General features: G+C 45.5%; 1 protein-coding gene across 1 annotated transcript in view; it reads left to right on the top strand.

Moving 5' to 3' along the window:
• The window catches only part of CTNND2 (catenin delta 2), a 776,118-nt gene that overhangs the window by 621,848 nt on the left and 130,143 nt on the right, over positions 1-24,127 (top strand). Inside the window, exons 12-13 of the mRNA XM_073802014.1 lie at positions 11,687-11,804; positions 17,526-17,711. Of these exons, the coding sequence (XP_073658115.1) occupies positions 11,687-11,804; positions 17,526-17,711 (304 nt within the window). The remainder of the gene's footprint in view (positions 1-11,686; positions 11,805-17,525; positions 17,712-24,127) is intronic.

Genomic DNA, 24,127 nt, shown 5'->3' with positions numbered 1-24,127 from the left:
CTGAGTTTTCTGTATGTTTTTCTCACACAAATTATTTATGTATTCTTAGAGTTTCTCCTCCCTCCTGTCACCTATCACTCCTACACTAGATATTTCCATTCCAAACCAAGAAGAAAAGACGGTGGTCCAGAGACACCTTCTGCAGCTTTCATTCATTTTTGGCCAAAGATTGGCTTTCTTTGTTCGTTTCTCTTAGCTAGAACTATACAATAATCTCTGGCCAAATTAACTGGAGTCTAGATTTTTCATCATTTATCATGTTCTTTGGCCCAAATAAAAGGCTGCTGAATGAGTCATCAAAACGTCTAAATTCATGAAATAGCAATTAGGAGAGATGGGTACATTTTAAGAGATTAAAGGAAAAGTTGTTTTTTTTTTTTATTTTTAATCACTTACTTCGCATTTGGACATGAGGCTTAAGCTGTTTTGATCCAGGGACTATTTTTATTAGCATTTTGGCCACAAATTTAAGGAGTCGTCTTTCAAAAAAGAAATGTAAGGAAACAAGCAAACAAAAATGTTTGAAGCAGAGACGGATGTTGTTACCAGCAGGCATCTGGTCTGGAGCAACGGAGTAACAGGGGCTTTTGCCTTCTGTTTCCGGTGTCTCCCTCTTCTAACCCCTTAACCCTCCCATGCTGGGCAAGGACAGTGAGCCCTCAGCCTAGAGAAATGCTGATGGCAACAGTCTGACAGTAAACACCCAGAATAAAGCCATATTTGGGAGGGGCTGGGGAACTGCACGGAGCACAGTGGGGTAGAAGCAGAAAGAAGAGGGAAGACACAAGAGGAAATGCACTTCTTTGCCTCTGATGATACTTTGAGTGTTTTGATTGTTGTTTCTGGGACTCAGTGTTATCTGTGAGTGATCAAAGCAACGATGAAAACAAGAAATGCACCTCAAGGAAAATGTATCATCTAGATGAGTGAGCTTTAAAAAATCACATGGATTCCCAGCTTTAATAAGTGTTTGAAGTATGATTTGTTAAAATTTCCTGTAAGTAAATAAATTGAAAGACTACCTGACTGCATATGGAGAACTAGGTGTTGAATTGGAATGAAAATGAGAAAGGTGGTTTTCATAATAGCGATTAATAATCCAGAAATAATGCCAAATCTTGAAAGTGTTCGGACCCACAGTCTGACATTTAAAAGGCAAGTAGCCAATTACCTATAATCCCTTATCAGTCAGCTTTGTTCTCCTACTTCTTAGAAGATGGAGGACTCAAAATACCCGGAATCGGATGGCCTCAGCTTTACTCATTATTTATTTAGCCACGATGCTCATTTTCCTGGAAGCTGTCTGCTTGGTGAAGTGAATACCGCATTTCTATTTCACAGTTTCCTAGCATATTTATTTATTATATGTGCTTTAAAACTCAGGTTTTGTGATTTGTGTTAACTCGATCTGGTTGATCACTGGTTTAGCAGAAAAAGAAGAAAACACTGTTTTTAATTCATGTTTGAACTTCGTTTGCGTTTTGACCCATGACATTTTCTTTTTGCTGTTGTTGCATTTGTAATCAGGCCAGGGCTGGCAAATGGTTTTGTTCTATGGAAATGCTCATTGCGGTGGTGACAGTGGTACATAGACTTGACGGGATGCCGAGGTGCCAGGACGAAGGTGGGATCTGGGGGCTTCCAATGTGAGTTGCATCCTGACTCTGAGTCTGCGCTCCAGAAAGAAGAGCCCACCACAGATGTACCTGAGTGAAATATTTCAGGAGTTAGTGGAAAACAGGGCAGGTGGGCATCAATTGGGCCACGTGGCACTGCTCCAAGCTCACGATGTGGTCCAGTAACTACAGGCTAGAAAACAATTGCGGGTGTTCGCAGAGCACAAAAAAACATGGGCACAATTAGGTTCACAGGTAACGGTTTTAGCCACACAGCATTCACCCTTTTTTCCCTACAATTTCCTTGTAATTTAGCCCAACAGGAAACTTTGAGCAGACATTTCATAGAGCACTTACCTCTGTGGCATCCATCAATTTTAATTGGAATCATGGAGCTGAAACCCTAGGTAGTACTTGACAGCAATAGGGTGTCTGTTAACGCGGGTGTTTCTGGTTCTGCTCTGGGCATCTCCGGAACAGTGTGTGGGATGCGTGGCTGACTTCAGAAGGCACGCATCTAGGTGGTCCTCAAAAGGGACAGCATTGAACAGTCAGTGTCAGAGGGGCTCCTCCGTCTGTCTCTGCTGGTTTACATTCCTGAATGGAGGTGGCAGTGTCAACAGGGGGCCTTCGCTCTGAGGACAGCATGGCAGTGGGGTTTACTGCTGGCTCGGTACGTAGTTGTCCTTTAGGCCACTGAAGCATTCTGTCTCTGCAGCTCAGCAAAGCAATTACTGAGCTATCACTGTCCTGATTTATAAAGAAATTGCCTTCCTTGGGAGAAGACAGGAAGGTGCATAGCAGGAATCTAAGCAGTAAGACTGTGCTAATCTTAAGAAAAAGAAAGAAAGAAAAAGGGAAATTGATTTCTCTGGAAATTGTTCTGACTTGACTATAATGAAGTACCAGCTTTAAAAACACATATGCAGAGACAGAAATCAAGAGCTTTTCAAGTAAATTCAACCTCCCATTATTTGTACCCAATAAAATTTGTGGAGGTGGGGCTATTCCTAATGCTGTTCCTACCATTTGGTACTTAGGGTTAGCATTTCAGATGATGTTCTGGGAATTCACTTAAAGCAAGGAGGCCACACTACAGACTTCACTCAATCAGAGCTGGGAAGCTGCCTCATTTCTCTCCCTTACAATCCACACACTTCTTTCCCACGCAGTGTAGAGTACCAGCTGCTGTACTTTCTGTTCCCTTGAAGCCGTGAAGACTGAGGTTTTCAGGCAACTCTTCTGCCAGAAAGAGGGCTGGCAGAAGTGAAGGATTTCAGCTAAGCAGGAGAGCAAGCTGATACCCACTGACCTGGTGGCGCTCTTGTGGTTAATCAGATCAGAGATGGGGGAAAGAAAAGCAGCATACTTTATGGTGCATCGTCATATCACATCAATATCTCCTGTGCAGAGGGCCTTAGTATGCTCTGAGTTATATAGAATATCTCCTGGCCTTGCACAGTCGAGGGCAGCACCTCACCCCATTAGGAAGAATTTTTATTGTCTTATATATGGGGTATTTGGGTCTTGGTCAAATCAATACAATTATTTGATCATCTGGAAATATCTTAAAACTTGCATGAGCCCATTGCAGATAAGCAGTTTTCCAGGGAAAGGATGGAGTGTGAAACATTTAGGGATGGTGTTGAGAAGAACTCCACTTACCCTTGAGTAAAAGCTAAATGCTGTGTATTTGTTTCCTATTGCTGCTGTAACAAATTACTATGAACTTAGTGACTTAGAACAACACAAATTTATTATCCTACAGTTTGTTTCTGTGGATTGGAAGTCTGACTCCAGTCTCACCAACTTAAAATCAAGGTATGGGCAGGGTTGTGTTCCTTTCTAGTGGCTCTTGGGAGAATCTGCTTCCAAGCTTCTTCAGGTTGTGGCCAGAACCCAGTTCCTTGTGTCTGTAGGACTGATGTCTCTGTTTCCTTTCCGGCTGTCAGCTGGAAGCCAGCCGCCTCTCTCTCTCATCTTTGCATGTGGCCCCCATACGTCAGAACCAGCAACAGGAAGTTGAAACTTCATGCTGGGATCTCTCTGACTTCCCTTCTGCTGCATCTCTCTGACTCCAGCCAGAGAATGTTCTCTGCTTTCAAGGCTCATGTGATTAAATTGGGCCCACAGGGATCATCCAGGACAGTCTCCCTATTTTAAAGTCCATAACCTTAATTCCATTCTCAAAGTCCCTTTTTCCATGTAAGGTAATCCATTCAGTTTCCAGGGATTAGGACATAGACATCTTGGGGGGCCATTGTTTGTCCACCACAGTGCACCCTCTGGTCCCCAAAGATCCACATCCACCCCACGTATTTTCATCTCATCCCAAGGTCTCATCCCAATTACAGCGTCAACTCAAAGTCCTAAATCTCTTCAGCTCAAAAGTCCATAACCGGAATCATCTAAATCCAACGTTGATGAGTAACCCATGATGTACAGCTGCTGGGGAACAATTTCTCTTCACTTGTGAACCTATGATTCTAAAGAAACAGGTTATCTGCCCTTGACATACAGTGCTGGGACAGGCACAGGATAATAGTTATAGACATTCCAGTTCCAGAAAGGGAGACATGGAAAATAAAATGGAGTGCTGGTCCAAAGCAACTTGGAAACCCAGCCCAGCAAATCCCAACTGCAAGGTTTCAAAGCCAGGGACTTATCCTCTGTCATCCTTGGCTCTGCTCTCTGGGTAGGGTGTCAGAAAAAGGCAACACTGGAAATGCTTCTGGAATGACTTGAATTCACCAGGCAGGTGGGGGGAGCCCAAATGTCATAAATGTTCACCCGCGTGTTCCTGCTGAGCTACACCAGGCAGGAGGAGAAGGTCTGGTGATGCACTGCCTGGCACTCAGAGCAACCCACCTGGGCTGCCAGCAGCTAGATGTCAAGGAGGACTTAGCACAGGTTATGTGGTTTGGTAAGAGCTTCAACAAGGTTACACGGGTGAACCATGTGCCCACCATGGTTTTAGTAGATACAAGGGGCTGGCTTAGGATGCCAGGCTTAGTAAAAATGTATCAGCTATGTGCCAGAATTGATATTTGCCACAGAATGCCACCTCTCACTTCCAGGTCCTATCCTCCGTTCATGCCGAGAGTGACCCAGAGACCCCACCTCTGCATGGCTGTGCTTGGTTGGTATTTACACAGGCTGTTCACCTAAAACTGCCCCTAAGTCCATGTGTACCCTTCAAATTTGAAGGTACTTTCCACTAAATTTTCATGAAATGCTTTCTTACTAAGAACGCATGTAGTGTACTCTGTGTTCTTACTTCTTAAGTCCCAACCCATGACTTGATGCTACAAATGTTAAAGAAAACAGTTGTTGTCCAAGTTTACAGAATTATAACTTAAGCAAAGATTTTAATTACACTTTAAATGAAGGTGAGTCGTAAAACTTCCATCCACGTCATCCTGTGTTCGCTTTCTAGGAACATCTAGATTTCACTGGAAGTGCCTGGACATCACTTCCAAGGGGGATTGGTTCCCAAATTCTTCATACTGCTAGTTTCATGCTGATGATATCAGATTCAGGCCCATCAAATGTACATCTGCTTACTTTCCTGGACTGTGAACTCCTAAGGTCAACGGCCAGGTGTTTTCCTCTTTATCCCAAGACTTAGCACTGGGTGTGGAGCACAGTAGGTGCCAATCAGGGTGGGTCGTTTTGTTGGTTTGAACTGATTTATCTCTGCTACCCTTTCTTCCTAATTTAAGCTTAACGTTACTTACTACACTAAAAAGTTTAAAATAACTTGGATGTCTATTAATAGGATAATAATTTTAAAAAATAGACGATGATACGCTTTTGAAGGACACAGGCACAGTGACTGAGCAATCACTGTGGCAAAAAGCCAAAACATTCCTACGTGTTTTATTTGTATGAATAGAAAACAATCTTGAATGATAAACACCACATGGTCACAGTAATGTCCTTGGACAGAGGAGAAGGAAAGTGTGGATGTTTACTTCTACTGATACATTTCCCCCTTTGTTTTAATGAGTTTACATTAGTTTGAGATTGTTTACAGATCCGTGATCAAAGTCAAGAAAATGAGGTTGTCAGGGCGGTGTGAAACCTTCCATGCTTCCCCACCCTCTCTGAGTGCTTGTGGTATGACACACCCCCCCATGGTGCCCCAGTGGTCCACATGGGGTCTCACTCACCCCTGGGTGGGAGGCTCTGAGGGAGAAGCAGCTGAAGCAGTAGACATTTATCTCTGGGACTCTGCCCAGGCCCTGAGCACCTGGCTGTGTGTCCCTGTGAGGCAGTGATGTCAAACCATCCCTGTAGGCTCGTTCCGGATGAGGAGACCAAGAGAAGGCATTTATGTGCCTTCGCCCCTAGGTAGCCCCATACCAGGTACACAAGAGCATCCATCTTCATTGAGGTTACTGAGTGATAAGAGGGAAACAAGCTGCTCCCTTTCTGCAGAGAAGCTACAAATCAAAAGGATGAGCCCTAGTGGTTTCTGGGGCACAGCTCCTCTGAGTGAAGAGAGAGGGGGAAGGACAGACGTGACAGGGCTCACGCAACACCAAGGACCCCGTAACTGTCGCACCTGGAGTGAGAGAATCTGGCTGGGTGGCTCTTGCTGTGTTGACCCAGCTGGCCGCGCAGAGGACCCCTTCCTCCCAGGCCCTGCACACTCAGCTTTCCCAGAGAGGAAAAGATTGGGGGTTTCTGGTCGGTGATTTTGGAACCCAGAGACAAGTTCTCCCAAGGTCTTTTGTAGGAGAGAACGAGGCATAGCTGCTGTTTCCCCAAGGAGACAAATACACTTGATTCCTGGAACCCAGGTTTGGGAGCAGTGTCCTGCTCACAACCACGGCACTGCTGATTTTGAGCGGAAGTTCTTAGTAACACCCCCTCCCTCCACATTTGGGACAACCAAAATGTCCTTTGGTGCCCAGACATCAGTAAATGTTTCCCGGTGGCAAAATCACCCTGGCAGAGTACTTCTGGTCTAGAAGGAGACAGACCTGAAAACAATCGTGCGTCATGTCATTCAGCAGTCACTCACTGAGTTCCTCATCAGTGCTATGCACTGGGGACCAAGGAACAGACAACCAGAAAGAGGAGGCATCCCATCCCTCCTCCACATCATGGAGGGACCAGCTTGAACATCAGGTCTCCTCTGTGCTGTCATCTGTGGTGGATCCTGCCTCTCCCCCTGCCTGTCCTGATGGGTTGGCATCAAGGCCCTACTCAGTGTGTGACTTCATATTTCAGCTTTACCTCTAGACTACCTGTGTTTCTTTTTTTTTTTTTTTTTAACATCTTTATTGGGGTATAATTGCTTTACAATGGTGTGTTAGTTTCTGCTTTATAACAAAGTGAATCAGTTATACATATACATATGTTCCCATATCTCTTCCCTCTTGCGTCTCCCTCCCTCCCACCCTCCCTATCCCACCCCTCCAGGCTGTCACAAAGCACCAAGCCAATATCCCTGTGCCATGCGGCTGCTTCCAACTAGCTATCTACCTTACTACGTTTGTTAGTGTGTATATGTCCATGACTCTCTCTCGCCCTGTCACAGCTCACCCTTCCCCCTCCCCATAACCTCAAGTCCGTTCTCTAGGAGGTCTGCGTCTTTATTCCTGCCTTACCCCTAGGTTCTTCATGACATTTTTTTTTTCTTAAATTCCATATATATGTGTTAGCATACGACTACCTGTGTTTCTTGAAATGATCTCTGCTCCGCTCTCTAGAGCCCTCTGGCAGCCCCATCCCACTCTTGACACCTGTATGTAGTCTCAGGAACCCAGCCCAGATCCTGCAGAGACCCAGAATCTGGGCTCTGCTGATTATAAATTGGGAAATGAGACAAAGTTGCCCAATGAGCAGCAGCATAGAGTTGTGCGCGGCTGTAGGGAAGGATGGTACGGAGTTTTAGCAGGGCTGGAACCCAGGACTCCAGGGGCTGGGGGTGGGCCAGGTATGAGATGACCCCCTATAGAGGCCAGATTATAAAGGCCCAAGGATCAGGTGGGGTGGAGAGGAGAGGAGGTAACAGAGAGCGCAGCAAGACAAACTAATCTTAAACTAGAGAACTCTTCCTACAAGCCGGAGGGTGAGGTGGGTGTGACACTGGGACAGCCTGGTTGGCTTCAGGTGGCGAAACTGTGCACATCGCTCGACACACGGTGTGGATGGTCAATATTATTAACAAGCATAAGAAACTTCAAACTGAACAAGTTTCGTCCCCCAAGTTATACACTTTGCAACTGCTTTATCTTTCTTTGCAAATTGAGACAGCCCTGAATAATCCAGGATAAACCTGAATAAACCACAAGGTGAGAAGGCTGCACTCATGGTGTGACAGACATCTGATACTTACCCAATGAGCGTGGAGCACAGAGGTCAATCAGTCATGGACTGCATGTGAACTCCAATCCCACGGAAGAGCTGAATACGCATGTAATAGCCACCTGGCAGTGAGCACCTTGGACGTGTTGGGCACTCAGCTGCATGCTGGGTATACAAATACCCTCCTGAAGGCCCCAAGGCAGCAATAAGGTCACAGCCTAAATAGTTCTAGTTCAAAATCAATGGTGATCAATAATGGAGATTCAAAGAGCTAAGGGAGTACGGAGAAGGGAGAGATTAATTTCAAGTAGCTTGATTACTCAAAATCTCATCCCTTGGTTTTCTGTGTGATTTGATCCCCCCTATCCTGACCGTCTGAAGTGGCATCATGCAAACCAAAGCCTTCCGTGTAAGTTCCACTGTGGATCCTATGAGCACTGTATGTTGAATTTTTTTTTTTTAATGAGCGTAACGAGTGAGGAAGTCTCCGAGTAGTGAGATGTGAAACAGCACTGAAGCTAGGGAAAATAGAGCAGTTTAGCTAGTTACCTTTGAATAAGAGAGACTGTAAGAGATTTTATATCTTTTAATTGTAAGATATAATAATTTGTGTTTATTTTTCATCTATTAGATAAAAAGATTATAGAATCTACTTTAAGCAGAAATGACATAGCAACTGGCAGTTCAATCAAGATTATAGAGATTATTTCTAAGGAGTAGATATTATAGCATCATTGTGCTTTTTACAAAATAATTACAAGTCTTTGTTTCAGTGTTACGTTTATGCATAGAATTTTGCTGCACCAGTTTCTAGCCAGACATGGAAATCATCTCCCTCAAGACGAGCAGAAGATGATTTAAGTACAACAGGAAGGAGGAACTTTGTAGGTTGGACATGGGCTCTTTATCAGATACCTACCTGGGACCATAATTACAACTAACTGTTCAGTGACCAACACATAAGGCTATTGGGATTTTTATTTTTAAACAGTGAAACGCACAAGTATAGTAAATTTTGTGTTGGGACGGGAGGCAAGCAAGGAAAGGAAACCTCCTCTCCTCCAGAGTGAACAACCAAAGGTAATCTTGTGATATGTTTCACTTGTTCGGGAATAGTTGATAAAAAGCGGAAACCCAACCCCAAAAGCTTGAAGGACACAGTTACTCATTGAAAGAGAGACGTGTTCACACCTCAGTTCACTTAAAAATACATATGGAGCCTCATCCTACCTGCAGACACTGTGGTAACTGCACTCTCCCCTCTGTATCATTGTGAGGGGTGGTATTTATGTGTGTGTCCTAATTACTTCCTCTTCCCTACTGGGACCTTAACTTATGATATTAGTCTTTCTCATTTCTCAGTATCTTACACATTTTAATATGTAATATCTTACATATTTTAATATAGTAGGCAGTTAATAATTTTTTTAATTGTGGAGGAGACTAGACTAGAACAAAGCAGAGTAAGAAAATGCTCAAATTAATATTGAAAACATGTAACGTTGACAAAGTTGTTAATTCCTGATCTTTCCCATCGGTTGCCCCTGCCCATTCATTGACTACCAGTGAAAATAGGACTGATCATGAGGGTGTTTATTTGTGAATCAGGAGGCAGCCTGCCCCCATCGTGAAGCCACTCAAAGGAAAGACTGAGCATTCGTGGATAAGGGGAAAGGCTAGAGGATATTCAAGACTAAGGTGCACATGAGCTATCCCTACAGTTCTTTCAAGTCCAAATTCCATTCTTCTGTCTTTGGAAACATGACCTCATCAAAGCACAAAGAGGCAGGATTTAAGACTGACAGTCATACGTTGCACCCAGTGTTCTTCAGACCAAAGAGGTCTTATTGGAATTTTTTTCTTTTTGAATGCTGTAATGATTGGAATTTTTGACAAACCTAGTACGCTAACAGTGTCAAAGCTCGACCTGGTGAAAGTCATTTCAAGGATAAATGCTCTAAAAATGCTCTTTTACAAAGACCATCCTTCTAATAATAATACCAGAGTGCCTCTCACCACTTTTTCTTTTGCAAAAAGATTTCTTTCCTCCCTCCCAGAGATGCTGTCAGAACGAGGGTTGGCCACCCCAAGGCAGATTCTATAACACTTTCCATAAAAGTGCTGCCAGTATTTGCTCAGTTATGTTATCTAAGGAACTGAGGAGTTTTGTTTATATTTTAAGATCCGCAAATGCCAAAAATACTAATGTGAATTGAATAACCTTTCCCAGTGTTACATTAAAACACTGATAGATCGTCTTTAAACATGTCTGCAGAACTTTTTAGATATTAAAGAAAACATTTATGTTCAGTAGCATTTTAGCATTGAGCCTATTTTATTTTGATTTAATTCCTAAAAGGTATAGTCCATATTGTACACCAAGCCTGAAGCCTTTGCTTTCCTGTCCTTCACAGACCTGGGTCTGTTCTAGCTTCTCCGCTTACTACCTGTGTAGCCTTGGACAGCCTGTCTGAGCCTCAGTTCTCTTATCTGTAAAACAGAATGAAGTATAACAGGGAAAGATGTTGGAAAAATGAAATGAGAACACTTGTGTCAATTACAGCATGAGTTTGAAGATTCATTCTGTTCAGCTACTCCTGTGTGCTCTAAGGCCACAGGTTCTTGGAATCTGCCCCATGGCTGGCCCCAGCAGTCACTGAAGAACACTACCCTCCCCAACCAAACTCTCCCCCTAGAAGTAGAGTTAGAGCTACTTTAGTTTAGGTCTTCAGTGTGAGTATCACCAAGTATGCAAATTACCGGATTCCACCAGTGATCTCAAGGTGAGGCCCAGCTATCTCCAGGAACATGCCCTCCAGGTGATTCTGATAATAGCCATAGCTTGAGAACCATTGCCCTACCTAGATCATCCTCTCTTTCCATCACCCTTCCCCACAGTTTCTAAATGTTTTCAGGTCCTTTGTACCTTTCATTAACTCATCTCCTCCAGCATCCCTCTAATAGCCTGTGCTGTCTCTCATTCAGTTACTGCAAAAGTTCTCTGCTGGAACTGAATCCTTAATCACGGTTGGAGAGGAAGACCAGAACACCCTCTCAGGTGGAATAACTAAAAGCACCCAAAAGATTCACCTTTGACTAGATTGTCTCATGTCTTTTGTACCTTCTGGAAGCTCTCTCTGTCTCCCAGCCGTGCATTTCATTACAAGGGGCCCCTTCTGTTGGCTTTAGCTCAGCCTGTGCCATTGTAGGAAGGCGTCTGGGCAACTCCTACCCATAAAAGGTACCATAGGCATCCTGATGACTAAATTTTCACAGAAATCTCTGTGTTCTTAGAATAAATTTCTAGAAGTTTACCTCGGGCAGGGCCAAGGTAGGTATCTTTTTGAGGCAGGTGAAATTAGATCTCTAAAATACTTCAGTAAGTTGAAAAGCTTTGTGTTTGAAAAGTATTTCAAACTTCTCAAAGAAGAAGAATCCTTTGAATCAAAGAGCTTCTGATTCCCTGGTCGATTGTAAATGAAGCAGACCTTGAAGACTTGGCCCAAGTCTCCCTTCTTAGCAGTCACAGGACTCTCACGGATCACGTGTTTGGAATTCTGCATTCTCCATTTAGAGAGTTTCCTTGCAGATATATGTGACTCACCTAATTCCAGGATGCTTTTGTGGAGGCCGTCCCCCCCGATTAAATTATATTCTTGGTAAACCTGAAAAGGCAAGGAAAGTGTTTTGATTAAAACTATGAGAGGAGGTGACCACCGTGAAGGGCGCTGACACATCCTTTTGCTTTGCAGGAATGTTAGTTCAGCCGGAGAGGAGGCCCGCAGGAGGATGCGGGAATGTGATGGGCTCACGGATGCGCTGCTCTACGTGATTCAGTCTGCGCTGGGGAGCAGCGAGATCGATAGCAAGGTTTGTTGAATTTGCATAGGTGAAGCATCTTAGAGAAGAAGGATGCCCAGGGGACCAAACAGTGGCTAAAAAGGATGGAGAGTTAATGCTATGTTTACTACTTTCACTCTGAGATCTATATCAACGTTTAATCCTAGCCTAGAACTAGACACTTAATTCTTGATTAGTAGTGAATAAAAATTTAGATTAAGTTATTGTAACTACAGGTGTTCCAGATGAGTGTATAAACTCTCACATACCAGGTTGCCCACAATCTTCTAGCTTTATTTTCTAAAATCCATTGGCAAAAGAAAAAGAAATATTAAAACTACCTGAGAGTTGAATAATCCTATATCCTTACACGATAGCTCTTGAACAACTTAATTTTGTCCAGTGCCATGCAAGGAATGCCTGATGAAGTCTAAATAAATGCCGTCAAAATGCTACATAAACGAGCCTGTCAAAGCATCCATCATCAGCGTCCATTCAGTGCTTTAGTTCGCAAACCAAAATAGAATCGGATGGGCTTCACCAGCGCTGAGCTATTTTGTTTTGTCTTCACTTGTCTTTTGATGAGTTTTGGTTCGTTTTCAATAAAAAATTTGTCATTTCATAATATCCCGATATCAACACAGACTTTACTGATGCTTTCAAGTAATACATGTGATGAATGTGATACCTTAATAAGACCTTAATACATGTGACACCTTAATAAGACCTTCTCCAGAGCCACTCTGTTGACATCTGGGTCCAGTTCTCTGCTGGGGACTGCCCTGTGCACTGTAGGATGGTGAGCGGCATCCCTGGTCTCCACCCACTAGATGCTAGTAGCATCCTTCCCGCAGCCCAGTTGTGACAAACAAAAATGGCTCCAGATATTGCCGGATATACCATAGGGAGCCAAAAATTGGCCCTGGTTCTGAACGAAAGCCTCAATCCCATGGTTTTTAATAACAACTCTTCTTCGGAATTGTCTTTGGAACATTTAATAAATGCATGTGCCTAGACCCCATCACAGCCCCCTGAGTGAATCTGAGTGTCCAACTCCCGTCTCCGATTTCTATTCCTCTGAAAGTTCATCAGGTGATTCGATGTGCATCTTGGATTGAGAACCGCCCTAGTAGATACAGCTTTGAAATGGACACTCGTCGGGAATACGATATAATATAACTTAGTTTTAAGGTCAGATAAAGAACAAATAAGAGTGATTTTATCCATTTAGTTACTCGTTGGCATGGGGGTGATTTGCCACGGTGCTTCTCTACACATTAGAGTGACTGAAAAATTTAGAAAATTACTAAAAAAACTAGAAAACTAAATTACTAGAAAAGCTAGAAAATTCCTGATGCGTGAGCCCTACTCCCTAAAGTTTAGGACCCATGATATTTTCTGGGACTCTAGCCCTTTGAGTACCAGCTGACTCCAGTTATGACACTGTCTGTCATTTTATCACTGCCACTCAGTTACATTTGCATCCATTCATTTACCGTATATGACATCAATTTCAAAAGTGAAATATGATAGAAAAGATTTAATCAACCTCTCTTGTAAATGCCCTTAACAGCCATTTTAGACCTTGTAATATTATTGACAGGAAAGTTAAGTCCCTGAAGAAGCAACCAGTCAAGGTGTCTTGAGTATTTACAGGTACCTGTTAACACAATAGAGGAATTTTGAAAAGAGCTACTGAAGGTAATTCATAATTCACAGAAGCTGCAATGCTAAGGATCTTAAGATTCAAAGTGGTAAAGACTAACGCAGGGGATGCTAAGCCTATGGGTACCAAGCAAGCTTTAATAGTGTCTGGGCCTTGTAGTTGAGAATAAAATAAGAGTCAACAGCCTCTTGTCTTGGTCCGGTGCCCACCACTGGGTAAGGCAGCCTTCAGGAGCATGGTCCAAAATCAGAGTGCTGTGAGGCACACACATCTTTCTTCTGATGTGTCAGAGGACCAGACTCCTCCGTCTCTCGGGAGACCTTGGAGATTCTCCTTGTTAATGTCCGTCCACATTTCCCCCAAAAGAGGAAACTGAAAAACTGAGGACCACTTAGGGCTGGAGTCAGAAAACTCAGATATTCCTTGAAATCATGCCATTTGCAGCAACATGGATGGACCTAGAGATGCTCATACTAAGTGAAGTGAGTCAGACAAAGACAAATATCTGATACCACTTATATGCAGACTCTAAAAAATATGACACAAATGAACTTATTTACAAACAGACTTACAGACTTAGAAAACAAACTTATGGTTACCAGAGGGGAAAGATGGGAGGGAGAGGGGATAAATTGGGAGTTTGGGATTGATGTGCACACCACTGTATTTAAACTAAATAATCAACAAGGACCTACTGTACAGCACAAGGAACTCTGCTCAATATTCTGTAATAAACTAAATGGGAAAAGAATTGGAGAAAGAATAGATACACGTATCTGTATAACTGAATCGCTTTGCTGTACACCTGAAACTAACACAACGTTGTAAATCAATGATGCTCCAATAGAAAATAAAAATTAAAAGAAGAAAAAACAGAAGACTCAGATATTCCTGATTGAGCAGCAAGAACACTGAGCTTGGCCCCGGGAGCGTGCTGGAAAACGTGCCATCTCGTCCTCCCGATGACCAAGGACAGGACCCGGGTGACCTCAGCTTTGAGACAAGGAGGATCCTTATAGCTGTTGAAAGGATCAAATGTGATAAACTACTCAGCAGTGCTCTGCTGGCCAGCATGTGCTATTGAGTTTTAACGTATTATTATTGTCCCATCACTTTCCACTCGGCCCTCTGCTTGGCCACTTCTGAGCTTTCTCAGTGACAAGTTAGAGGAGGGAAAAATGTGTGCACGCTGTCTTTGAGGCCAGCGAAGTTAATGAGTGCAAGAGCCTGGATTCCACGCACGCTCTCAGCTCAGCGCCTGGTAACTGGAACAGTTTGTTGAAAGGGTAACATATGGTGGAGCGTTCTACAGACAGCTTCCAAATTAGCCCTTTCTAATAGAAAATAAGGAGTCAAAATGACCCTGGTGACCAAGAGGAGCTACTGAAAGCTCTGTTGACGGCAATGGATATGGAAACCAAAACCACCAGCTGCCACCCACCTTCTGCTGGTGTCCCCAAGGAGGGCGGTGGCAGTCTTCTTTTTTTTCTTTTTTTCCTGCCCCTGCAGAGAAAAGCTCTTGACTTGGTAACCCTCCCAAACCAAGCTTAAGGAGAGATAAGTTCAACCCCTGGGGCCACCCCCATCCATCCCTCTCTACCACTTCCTCTGTCTCCCTTCCGCCCTCCCCATCCCCTCTCTGTCTCTCCTTCCTCTCCCCACCATCCAGCTTCTCTCAAAATCATCCCTCAGCCACAGGTAGATTATAAAACATTTCTCAAAACGGCGGATTTATTCCCCAGTGGTCATTTGTTAAACAGAGGCATGGAGGTGCCCCAGGGAAGATGAACAGCAGGATGAGAAAGGAGTTTATTCTCCCAAGTCTTTGATGTAAGAAAAATCAGTTTGAGCTGATTTAAAAATCGTTCTGCCTTATGCCATAACATTTTCTTTTCAGGGAGAGACTTTTCTCCCTTTCATGTATTGTCCTGTGTTTACCTGCTTTCATGCCGGTTCCTTTTTCGATGCTGAGAGGATGCTTGAAATAGAAGATCAAGTTGACTCAAAGCCTGTGGGATTAGCAGCCCATGAAACCTTGAGAAGCGGACAAGAAACGCTTGGAATGGCAAAGGTCCCAAAATATACCCTGAAAACTGGTTTTCCTGCTTGGTTTTCCTGCCCACAGTAGTCATGTCAAACATATACAGTGCCTTTTACCAGATCCCAGTCATAGGTGGGAACAGTGCAGGATCTGGACCCTGGCAGCTCTCACCACCTTTCCAGTCCCAACCTAGGACTAGAAAAAGTGGTGCCATCTGGTATAAGTTACTGAAAGCTTCAGACCTCATCTGTACAATGGAACGATCTTCCCTGCCTTGAATGGTGGCTGTCACACAGTTGGTGCCTGAAAAATGATAGCCAAGTTGGCATGCTTTTAAAAAGACAACTTAGCTCTTCTTTTTCAGATTTTGTACGCCTGAAACTGACATGACATTGTAAATCAACTAGACTTCAATAAAAAAAATTAAACTTAAAAAATAAAATAAAACTTATCTCAGTTCAATTTATCCTCCATCATTATCTTGTCCTTTGTAAAAATTTGGTATTTTTTTTTCCTCTTCCCTCGGTTCCTCAAATCCAGGACAAAGGTCAAAAGGTTGATGCGCTGGTCTGAATGTTTGGTTCCCCCCAAATCCGTATGTTGAGACCTAATCTGCAATTTGCCAGTGGGGAGTTTGGGAGGAAACAGGAGCACAGGGAGAGTTCACACTTTGGCCAAGGTCACACAGCTCATTAAATGGCAGAGCCAGGACTCCATCATGGACCCATTAGATCTAGGTCACAAGCTCTGGACCTCCCAGCAGTACCATCTCCACCATTGTTAATGATATAGATCCTTGTACAGCACTTGCTGTGTGCCAGGAACTCTTCTCAGTACCTACGTACCGGGTTAGTTTCCTGTTGCTGCTATAACAAACAGCCACAAACATGGCAGCTTAAAAACATAAACTTATTATCTTACCATCTTAGACATCAGGAGTCCAAAAGGGGTCTTTGGGGGCTAAAATCAACGTGTCGACAGGGCTGCATTCCTTCTGGAGGCTTGAGGGAGGCATCTGTTTCCTTGTCTTTACAGCTTCTCAAGGCCGCCCACATTCCTTGTCTCACGGCCCCTTCCTGCATCTCTAAAGCCAGCAATAGCAGGTCACGTCCTTCTCACAGGGTTTCACTCTAACTCTTCTGCCTCCTCTTTTGCTTATAGGACCCTCAGGATTCCATGCCCCCCCTGGGTAATCCAGGGTAATCTCCCCAACTGATTAGCAACCTTAATTCCCTCCACCACATAACCTAACGTATTCGCAGGTTTCAGAGACTAAGATGTCGACATCTTTGGGGCAGAGAGCTTTATTCTGCCTATCACATGTAAATACTCTAATTCCCGTATTCCACACAGCAGCCTAAAACGTGGCCACTATCATGGCCGTCTTACAGAGCAGGTTATGGTCACGGAGATATTGGGTGCACTGTCCAAGTCACACAGCCAGTGGTCAGAGACCTAGGGTTCTACAGGTATCCAGCTCTATGTGTGTCCTTAACCACTGTTTAACGCCCCTGCCAAGAAAATCAGCATGGAAACACTGATGCCCCCGGGTGAACACAGAACCCGGCTTGCCTGGGACCACCCTGGTTTGCACCTCTTGCCCTGTTTCACCCCCAGAAAGCGCCCTGGTAGATGGTAAATGTTAATGTCGCCCTCCCAGAGCTGACAGAAATCCAGTTATCTGTGCTCTTGGTGGTTCAGATCCCTAGTCCCCATGCGGCCATTGTCCGTAAGTGGACGCCATCTGGGACCTCTCGTGGTTGTGGGTTCTTCCTCGCTCGCAAGTGAATTTCAATCAATGGCAGCTGCTTAGAAAAGGACCTCTTGTTGATAAGTAGTATCTTTGGGGTGAGAAAATGTCTTAGGACTTTTCCAAGCTTCCCTAAATTCTTTCCACTGTGGCTGTCAAGGGAGCCATTAGGGGCAGCGGCTACATGCATCCAAAGAAAAATGTGTGTGTAAAGACGGATTGCTTTTCTGGGTGGAGGAGTGCTGGTTAGTTTTTATTCACTCCTCCTCCTTTTTTTTTTTTTGGATTCTCCAGACCGTTGAAAACTGTGTGTGCATTTTAAGGAACCTTTCGTACCGGCTGGCAGCGGAAACGTCTCAGGGACAGCACCTGGGCACAGATGAGCTGGACGGGCTGCTCTGTGGTGAGGCCAATGGCAAAGATGCAGAGAGCTCCGGGTGCTGGGGCAAGAAGAAGAAGAAAAAGAAATCTCAAGATCAGGTGATGTGGGGACTCGCAGCTGCATGCAATCTTCCCTTGCCCTAATCACAACATGCATGTTTCGTCTGTGTCTGCAGGTGCAGGGCTCTGCGTTTCTAACACGCGGTCACATCACTAATGTGTCTGCACAGGCTTTCCGTGGGGATTTCATAGCTGAGACAGTGGAGCATTACATGACTCCCCTCAGGTTCTGCAGCCACGCCAAGATAGGAAATCTCAAAAAGGGAAAGAGCCGCTTGCGTCCAGGGCAAGCTCTAAGGTTCCAGCTCACACAGTCGAGTCAGATGCAGGCGCTGACTCTTCTGTGTCGATGCGCTCATTTATTGCGGTCCTTGCGGGGTCCAGGCGGGTGCCTTGCAGGTGGTACAGTTGCACAAGGATAGGTGTGGTCTAAGAAGGGAAGCTGTGGAGAGAGGCGCAGAAATCCAACATATATTGTATAGGTCATTTGGGAACTTTTGGACATGCAATCTTGCACTTATTGTTGGAAAACGGAATAATTCACAGCCCTCCCAACAGAATGACATTAGAAGCTTGGCCCTGGGGGGCAATTCCGGTTACTCCAGATAGCTGTCCGGCCGGAGAGGCCTCTTCAAAATGGAACAGCCTTTCCTCCAGCAGCTGTCGGTTGCCCTGCATTGAAGTAAAGGCCCACAGGCTGTGATTCTCAGCCTTGGCAAAAACAGAACAGCCTCCAGCCCTGCCCCTCGGGAGCCTCTGGGAGGTAGAACCCCTCACCCACCAGGCCCCCAGGTAAGGGAGTAATGAGAAAAAGTGCCCGTCCTGTGGCTGCCAGAAACCCCTGCTACTGAGATCTTCCTGTCTCCTCCGGACACTGTGGTCATGTTCCCAGCCTTCCCCGACACTGTGGTTATACCTCCAGCCTTGCCCTGGATGCTATGGTTGTTATCTCCAGCTGCTGAGGGTCCTATAAACCCAAGATCTGACTGTCCTCAGGAGTGGATGACTGAGAAAGTGGGACAGAATCCCCAACATGCTCTCTTGCCAGGTTTTTAATTCAAAATAAATTTTCAAAAATATCTGTTTAGGTCACAGCACACTATTTTCTAAACTATTTTTGGAAAAGTTTAACTCCGAGTGAGGGTTAAAGGAACTATTTTATTCACGGTAAGGATTAATGGGAATGTGTCCTTAAATATAATTCCTACATTTAACCTGAATGTGTCAGTGTTAGCATTTTTGTAGGTTCCAGTTCTCAAGCTGTTTGTAGCCCCTGAGGCTCCAGGTCTTTCTACAGCTTCTGGATCTGTATGTTGCAGCTTAAACACGCCTATAATTTAGGAGATACAGGCTCATTGCCTCTTTGACGGTGACCTTCCACTCTGAGAAATAAATCCCCAGCCCTGCTTTTTCTCCTGTCCTGGATCAGTACTCTGTGTCTTCCATCTCCCCCTGAACTGGAGGAGCCTTTTGGGAGTATCGAGCCATGGTTCTTAATTCTGCCTCTTAGAACCCTCCTACCAGGGGGGATGCAGTGGTTAGCCAGCACCTGCCATGTGCCAAGTATTATACTAAGTGATGTCACACACTTCAGTTATCCTACCTGGTACTTAAGGGCGCCAAACGATTATGGGTTCTGAATATTTTTCAATATCAAATAAGTTAAAGATGGCCTAACAAAGGTACATGGGTTCTTCTCATGGTTTCCTTTTGTGGTATTGTATACCTTGGGGCCCAGTCCCTACACTGCTTTACCCTGGAAAGCAAGCTCAATAAAGTTGAAAGGAAGCGAAGCCTATGGGCAAGAATATAGTGCTTTACAGTCTACCCTGTGATCAAAATCACCTGAATCTCACCTACAACCTAATGATTCAGAACCTCTGGGATGGGCCCAGGCAACTTTGGAAATCAGATTTGTGGAAGTCCATTAATATGACATTAGCCTTGGCAGGCAGAATGAAAGAAAGAAAGAGAGAAAGAGAGAGGGAGGGAGGGAGGAAGAAAGAAAAGAAAGAAAGAAAAACTTTAAACTGAGGTTAAATTCACTCTGATTTCATGGTTTTCTCTTTAGTCTATGGCTTAGATTTTGAAGCACACCCTTCTGATAGCTTCTGTGCCTGGCCCTGGTGTCTCCTTTAGTAAGATTCTGCCCCGACACTGAACCCTTTTCCCAACTCTGCCAAGGTGTGCTCTGGTGGCTTGAGGTCTTTCAAATGACAGGTGAGATTAGGAGTTGATTGGGTCCAGAGAAGCCAGGGGTCAGAAGAGAACATTCATGGACATCACGCCAAGATAGAGCCCTTCTTCCAAGGGGCTTAGCTGCTTCCATGAAACCTCACGGTGAGCGATATTCCACCTCAGAACGCTGTACTTCAAACCATAATTTATGACATCAGTGAGCTCTCTTCTAAGTTCAGTCCACTAAAATGATGAGTAGAATCTTACGATTTTTGCCTGAAATCTAAATGAAAATGAGTACAGTCTGTTCCATTTTTCTTCTTACAATATTCTTTTAAGGGAGAAAAAAATAATTTCTTTAAGAAAGTTTTGCTGAAACCACCGTAAGTTAAAACACAATGGAACTTTGTTGTTTATAAAGGAGCTTCAAAGTTATTTCAACCAAATGATAGTTTTAAAAAATGTTTTCAAACTGTTCTCCCACATAATATAAAAATATTTTGAAGTGCCAGGAAATTCAGTATCAAGCTTAATGAGGATGTAAACAGATGGAGTGTTAGGTTTGCAGCTATAAAAATGGTCAGATATAATACATCCCCTGGAACCTCTACTGCTCATAAAGTCAGTCTCTTTAAAGAATAGGTAGTGATTATAGAAAGTGTATAATACAAAGTGAAATGAAGAAAGAGGTATATAGAGGTAGATACAATGCAGATAAAACCTGGCCAGTTTAGTAAAATATGTGTCATATGCAAATTCAAAATATATGCATGTACCAAAAATATGGTTTTTTAGAAAAAGTGCAGTACATCAAAGATGATGGAAGATAGTGACTGATTCTTCTTATATGTATCTGTAAATTTTCTACAATGGGCATTACAATTGTAATCTTTTCAAATATTATTTTAAAATAATATTCAAAAAGGAACTAACTGACCAAGTCAGTGTTTGTTTATGCAAGTGTATATGCTTTTTTCTCTTAAATTTGAGTTGCCTCAGAGAAAGGCATAAGATAAAATGAAAAGTTGTCTAATCCACGGCAGATCCTTACCAGGACAGAGGAGCCAGAGGTTTTACCAGGAAGCAAAAGTGATGAAAATCCTAATATTGGTTTAGTGATTGACTCTGTCACTTGCTGAATTCCAGAAATTTACGCTGACTTTCACCTTGGGCATTGGTATTCTGTACCCTTGGAAAATACTATACTTTGCAGGTCAGATTTAGTTATAATAAAAATCTTGCAAACTTACTTTTAGATCCTTGATAGGGATAATTCAAGAAAATATGTGATACAGAACCATCAGATGTAAGCCCCTGTGTGTGGCTGTATTGGACACTTCTATGCATCGTATTCTGGTCCAAAAGGACGTTGCAAATTCATTAATTTCTGACTTTGTGTTCAGTGCCTATCGCTGAATTATAAGAAATGACTGGTTTCTCTAGTAGCTCTTTTCAATTAGACCCTCTGCCAAAGCAGTCTACATGCCATGTGCCAAGAGGCATATCTCACCCAGCACAGTCCTCACCGCTGCTGGCAGGGCTTTGTGCCAGCAGCCTGGCAGAGCAGGGCAGGGGTGGCAATCCGAAGATTGAGGTCCAGGGAAATAACAGTAGACAAAATTGATTTAGCTGCTTTCCCACCCTTTGTAGAAATAAGCATTTTTGTTTGTTTTTCGATTTGGCATGTGGCCAAGGTTCCTGCGATGGTGTCTGGGGATCAGTGGTGCTCAAATGTGGATTAGAGGTAACAGGATACTGCTGGCTGATGGCCCAAGCAGACCTGGGCCTTCAAGATCTACTCTGTGTGAACTTGACTGTGTACAGAGAAACCCGCAGTGAGAAACAGAAGTAAAACAAGCAAGATCTCCTAGAGTTCAAAGATCTCTCTTCTGCTTGAATCACCTCTGAGTTTTTTAGTTCACAGGGGTATTTATATATCCACATGGGTGAGGATGTAAACCTATCAGAATTCAAAGGTGATTCTGATCCAGCATTTTTATACGATCAACTTCCTCTCTCTCCTGATAACCTTTGTTTAGTGAGCTGGGGTCAATCTAAGAGAAGTATTATTACTCTTTTTCATCTCTCTTCTAGGTTGTTGATGCCAAATGCATAGATTGTGGGAAGTTTCACTTAAGATATCAGCATGATATCTTATCCACAAAAGCAGTAGTATTGGGCTTCCGTGTAAAACCTCTAAGACCCCTTAATTTCTTCCATGACTATAGACATGTCTCCACAGAAGCCCAAGGCCTTTAACCTGCATGCTTTCCCAGAGCAGCCCAGCCCCGCCCAGCCCAGCCCAACCCAGCCCAGCCTGGCCCAGCTCAGCCCAGCCCAGCACAGCCCAGCACAGCACAGCCCAGCCCAGCACAGCCCAGCACAGCCCAGCACAGCCCAGCCCAGCCCAGCCCAGCCCGGCCCAGCTCAGCCCAGCCCAGCCCAACCCAGCCCAGCCCAACCCAGCCCAGCCTGGCCCAGCTCAGCACAGCCCAGCACAGCCCAGCACAGCACAGCCCAGCCCAGCACAGCCCAGCACAGCCCAGCCCAGCCCAGCCCAGCCCAGCACAGCCCAGCACAGCCCAGCACAGCACAGCACAGCCCAGCCCAGCCCAGCACAGCCCAGCACAGCCCAGCACAGCCCAGCCCAGAACAGCACAGCCCAGCCCAGCCCAGCCCAGCCCAGCACAGCACAGCCCAGCCCAGCCCAGCCCAGCCCAGCCCAGCCCAGCCCAGAACAGCACAGCACAGCCCAGCCCAGCACAGACCAGCACAGCCCAGCCCAGCCCAGCCCAGCCCAGCCCAGCCCAGCACAGCACAGCCCAGCCCAGCCCAGCCCAGCCCAGCCCAGCCCAGCCCAGAACAGCACAGCACAGCACAGCCCAGCACAGACCAGCCCAGCACAGCACAGCCCAGCACAGCACAGCACAGCCCAACTCAGCACAGCCCAGCCCAACTCAGCAGAGCCCAGCACAGCCCAGCACAGCACAGCCCAGCACAGCCCAGCACAGCCCAGCCCAGCACAGCCCAACTCAGCACAGCACAGCCCAACTCAGCACAGCCCAGCCCAACTCAGCACAGCACAGCCCAACTCAGCAGAGCCCAGCACAGCCCAGCACAGCCCAGCCCAGCACAGCCCAGCCCAGCACAGCCCAGCCCAGCCCAGCCCAGCACAGCCCAGCACAGCCCAGCCCAGCACAGCCCAGCCCAGCACAGCCCAGCACAGCCCAGCCCAGCCCAGCACAGCCCAGCACAGCCCAGCCCAGAACAGCACAGCACAGCCCAGCCCAGCACAGCCCAGCACAGCCCAGCACAGCACAGCACAGCCCAACTCAGCAGAGCCCAGCACAGCCCAGCACAGCCCAGCCCAGCACAGCCCAGCACAGCCCAGCCCAGCCCAGCACAGCACAGCCCAGCCCAGCACAGCCCAGCACAGCCCAGCCCAGCACAGCCCAGCACAGCACAGCACAGCCCAACTCAGCAGAGCCCAGCACAGCACAGCACAGCCCAGCCCAGCACAGCCCAGCCCAGCACAGCACAGCCCAGCACAGCACAGCACAGCCCAGCACAGCCCAGCCCAGCACAGCCCAGCACAGCACAGCACAGCCCAACTCAGCACAGCCCAGCACAGCCCAGCACAGCCCAGCCCAGCACAGCCCAGCCCAGCACAGCACAGCCCAGCACAGCACAGCACAGCCCAGCACAGCACAGCACAGCCCAACTCAGCACAGCCCAGCACAGCCCAGCACAGGCCAGCCCAGCCCAGCCCAGCCCAGCCCAGCCAGCCCAGCCCAGCCCAGCATCCCGCAGGCCATCTCCTCACTTATGCTCACACTCCACCTCTGTCCAGCATTCCCCTTCCCTTCTTCCACTCCTTGGAGAATCATCCTTTAAAACCAAGTAAAACATCACTTTCACCCTTTCAAGAGTTCTCCCAAGTTAAAGTGAATCCTTCTCTCATCTGCATCTGCATGGTTTTATTTAAACTTCTCCTCCAATGCTCATCACATTATCAGTCACATACAGCTGTTGATCTCCTAGAGGGAGAATTTTCTGAGGGACAAGACTGTGTGGGTCTTCTTTCCATCTTTGACATCTAGCCCAAGGCCCAGCACCAGCTGTGCTGAATGGCAGTCCAGCTGTGGTCCACTGGGCCTCTAGCTCTTGCTGTGGGGTTGTTGCCAGTCGGTGGTCCCAGCCTCATCCATTGTCTTCTTGGGACCCTTGGCCTCCCACGGCTGCTGTGAGCCAGGAGCGCTGCATAGCCCTTCTCTTTC

The sequence above is a fragment of the Tursiops truncatus genome, chromosome 3 (genome assembly GCF_011762595.2).
Source record: "Tursiops truncatus isolate mTurTru1 chromosome 3, mTurTru1.mat.Y, whole genome shotgun sequence".
Classification (NCBI taxonomy): domain Eukaryota; kingdom Metazoa; phylum Chordata; class Mammalia; order Artiodactyla; family Delphinidae; genus Tursiops; species Tursiops truncatus.
Note: the sequence above shows the minus strand (reverse complement) of the source record. Positions and strands in the feature narration are given on the sequence as shown.